This window comes from Odontomachus brunneus, unplaced genomic scaffold, assembly GCF_010583005.1.
Source record: "Odontomachus brunneus isolate Ranch 3 - 2012 unplaced genomic scaffold, Obru_v1 Obru_scaffold_003, whole genome shotgun sequence".
Lineage (NCBI taxonomy): Eukaryota > Metazoa > Arthropoda > Insecta > Hymenoptera > Formicidae > Odontomachus > Odontomachus brunneus.
In genome coordinates this window covers 3,400,672-3,404,583 of record NW_022639453.1, presented here as the reverse complement: position 1 = coordinate 3,404,583, position 3,912 = coordinate 3,400,672, and the positions used below count along the sequence as shown (strand labels likewise).

Below are 3,912 nucleotides of genomic sequence, written 5' to 3'. Positions count from 1 at the left end.
ACTGAATATTAGAAAACATTTTGGTATTATTTTAATTTCTTTTACGCATTATTATTTATTTATTTCGTTAAGTAACTGCAACAGAGTTTGAAACATATGTATACATTGGAATAATAAACATAATCAAATTTGCGCAAATATTAATATAGTCTTAAAGTGCATATTTGGAAATATATAAAAATATTCAAATAATGTTAATATATCTCAAAAATACTTTTTTTTACATAATTGCTACGAATAAGGTGAAGTTCGCAATTTATTTGCATGTCATATATACCATATTTTATAGCTATACATCTATTATATTTCTCATTTACCAAAATTACAGTTTATTTCCATCCTTTTGAATATTTATAAATTGATATACTATTTCAGATGTATTATGTAATAACTTGTGATAACTACTGCTCAGTCGTCCCAGATATTTGGGTGAACCTCTCAGAGAAAACTTTTGCGTTTCCGACTACAGGAACCAACGCCACGAGTGCAATTAAAAAGAAAATTCGCTCTGAAGATGATTGGAACATTTACGAAAATCGTAAAATATTAGGACCCTACGATAGTTATGAAAGGGCTCGAAGTATAGAAAAAACTTGCATCAATATATCTAGTTCCGATGAAATGCAGTTGAAGGCACTATCGGAGCAATCGACGCCAATATTGCCTGTGAAACGTCTAGTGACTAAAAAGCGTTTTTACGACAAAAGTGACGAAAGCGAAACAAATAATCGTATGTTTTTAATTTCATATACAGAGTGCCCCGTTTAAATTTATTTCCCAAAACATTATTTTATTTTTGATTTTAGAAAATAATGTTTCATATAAAAGTTGTAAAGTTTTAAGAGATGCATCACATAACAAGGTTAGTGTGACCTTGAGTAGCGTTATCAAGATCATGTAAACATCACTTTGAAATATTTAAATAGATATCCCCATTTTATATAACATGTTCATATCTCAAGCTTATCTCAAGGATTTTCTAAAACATTATAATTAAATACTTTTTCTAAAACACTATAATTAAGTATTTTTTCAGTTCAGAACTTTCCAAGTTATGAGACATAAATGTTACGTTTTTACATAAAATGCAATGAATGAGACATAAATGTATTTTGATATAAAATACAAAATATTTGGTACAACATTCTATATAAATATAAATTTCCAATAATACTTATAATCTTAACTTAATACTTTTACACAGAATAATGCACAGAATAATGTAATAAATGAATTGATATAAAGATAAGATTATCGAAAACTAAATATTTTATAAGATATTTCATAAGATTTTTTATATTCTATATCACGATACAATAATATTTATGTCTCATAACTCGGGAAGTCCTGAACGAAAAGTATTTAATTACAGTGTTTTGGAAGGCTTTAGAAATAAGCGAAGAATATGAAAAAAATGAAGATTTCCATTTAAATTATATTTCAAAATGATTTTGACGTGGCTTTGACTGTTTACAGTTAACACTGTTCAAGGTCACATTCATCGTTCAAAGTAATCTTGCTATGTGATGCGTCTCTTAAAACTTTACAACTTTTGTATGAAACATTTTCTTTTGAAATAAAAAGTAAAAAGATTTCTGGGGAGATAAATTAAAATGGGACACCCTATATATGAGTGAAGTATACTAATGTAATGAAAATATAATAAAATTTTAATAAAAAGATTTGACAACACGATGAGAGCAGAAATTGTTGAAAAAATGTTACTGTGCACATGTAAATTATGCCTAAATTTTCATGTTATATGTATATTTTTGTAATACTTATATTAATATAATGTTATTTTTTATTACATCATTAATGTCATGTTTATTATACAGAAAATGCTCCCAAACGATCAGAACTAATTTCTCATTCTCCAAGGACGTACAAATTACATGAAGAAAATGAAGGAAAAGCTGCAGACGTTGGAATTGAATATCATTCCTCAGCAAACTTACAATCATTTACAATGAAGCAAGTGAGTAATAATAGCAAATGCAATTTATAATATATAAAAGGATATATTTATAAGAAATAAAATATGTAATTAATGTTCTATATTATATGTTTCGTATGTTGTAATAAAATGTTCTGTAATTATAAACAATAATAAATTGCGTATATAAAAAATTAACAATAATAATGTTAAAAATTAATAAAATAAAAAAATTAGACATTAAAAAATAAAGTAATACATAGCCACACAGCAAGAATGTCCCAAATACATCACAGGGATATCTTGAAGATATTACATATCCCAAATATATCTTTAGGATATCCCTATGAAATATTTTGGACACCTCTGCTGTGGGATATAAAATACGTAAAAAATATATGCATAAATATTTACATAAAATCGTATTACATGTGCATAAATAAAAATAATAAATATTTTTTATATATTCATATTTATAAATTTTTTGTATCGAATGTATATTATGTATTAAAAAAGAAACATAATGTATTAACATGTACATCTAATACATATGGATATATTAATAAATATAAAATATAAATTTTCATACAATGACAAATATTTATATATTATATTAAATAATAAGAAATGTTTGAAGAAATTGTTAAAATGGGTTAAAATGGTCCATTTTGTTCTGAACAACATTTTTGTATCTTTTTGAATGCGGATTTTTCTAATCTTCTTTATAATTTATTAATATTACATATTTACTAATAGACAAATAAAAAGAAAGGGCATAAAGATAATTAGTATTATAATAATATTAACCATTTCATTGATGAATCCGAAATTAACGTGCCGAAACTGTTGAGAGAGAGTATCAAAGACAAACTTGTTCTTTATTATTATGATATTGTTAACTGAAAATACTTAATATTTCATTTGCAAATAATAAAGGTAAAAGTATCTACAATGGAATACTAGTAGTTCAGTAGAAGTCATTATTTTGGGTCCATTTTAAATTTTGAAATGGTGGACATATATATGCCATTATCAGTGAACTGGTTAACATGATACGAAACTTTCATGTGAATGTTTCGTTTATTTTTTTTATATTTTTATTCAAATATCCACTTCCAGTAATCTTGTTTGAATACTATAGTATACATAATCTAATAAGTAGCCACAAATTATTAATATTACAATACATATTTTATTTAAATATTATTCCACTTCTAATAAGTTTTATCAATTTTTTTTGTAACACCTTTTTCTATATTTTCACAAAAAGAGTGTAACTACATCTACGTACTCCACGAAAAAGAAACCTACAGTACGTAGCAATGTTTATATTCCAACTTTGAAGGGACACCCATATTCAATGGAAATTTTGGAAGAAAATGAAACTGACATTGAGGATGGACAGCTCGATTCCAATTATGAAAATAATACTTTTTACAACAATAAAAGACCAATAACTAACGAAGATAAGGAAAATCACAAACATTCTCCTATCGATATACTTTTTAGTAGTGTTACGTTAGTATGAAATAAAATATGGTAAATATGCAGAAAAAGGATGCCACCTCCGATAAACTTGACCTTGACGATGATCTTGACATATGTTATCAAGGACATAGGCTTGAGTAATAATCAAAAGGTTTTATGCATTGTTCATTACAAAGTTATTAAAAAAAAAATTGCATAAAATGAATTACATAAATTGCATAAAATAACTTGTGGACACCATATATACAAAAACATCGAATTTGTAGACTAAGAAAGTTACCTGCCCTTAGCCGCATATTTACCTAAAATACAGGGTGTTCGGAAAGTACCGGGACGCCCGAATATCAGGAAAAATATAAGTTTTACAAAAAAATGTTTCAGACAAAAGTTGTGGCGTTTAAAAAGATGTATTTACTGATCACATCAGTTTGACCTTGGGTTGCGTAGCGAAGGTCAGGTCAAGGTCACATTAATTTTTTTAAATGGAA

At 26.1% G+C, this 3,912-nt stretch overlaps 1 protein-coding gene across 1 annotated transcript in view; it reads left to right on the top strand.

The window, feature by feature from the left end:
• Positions 1-372: 372 nt before the first annotated feature.
• LOC116843252 overlaps positions 373-3,912 on the top strand; it is an 8,449-nt gene continuing 4,909 nt past the window's right edge. Inside the window, exon 1 of the mRNA XM_032813528.1 lies at positions 373-730. Coding sequence (XP_032669419.1) covers positions 376-730 — 355 coding nt within the window. The 5' untranslated portion in view covers positions 373-375. The remainder of the gene's footprint in view (positions 731-3,912) is intronic.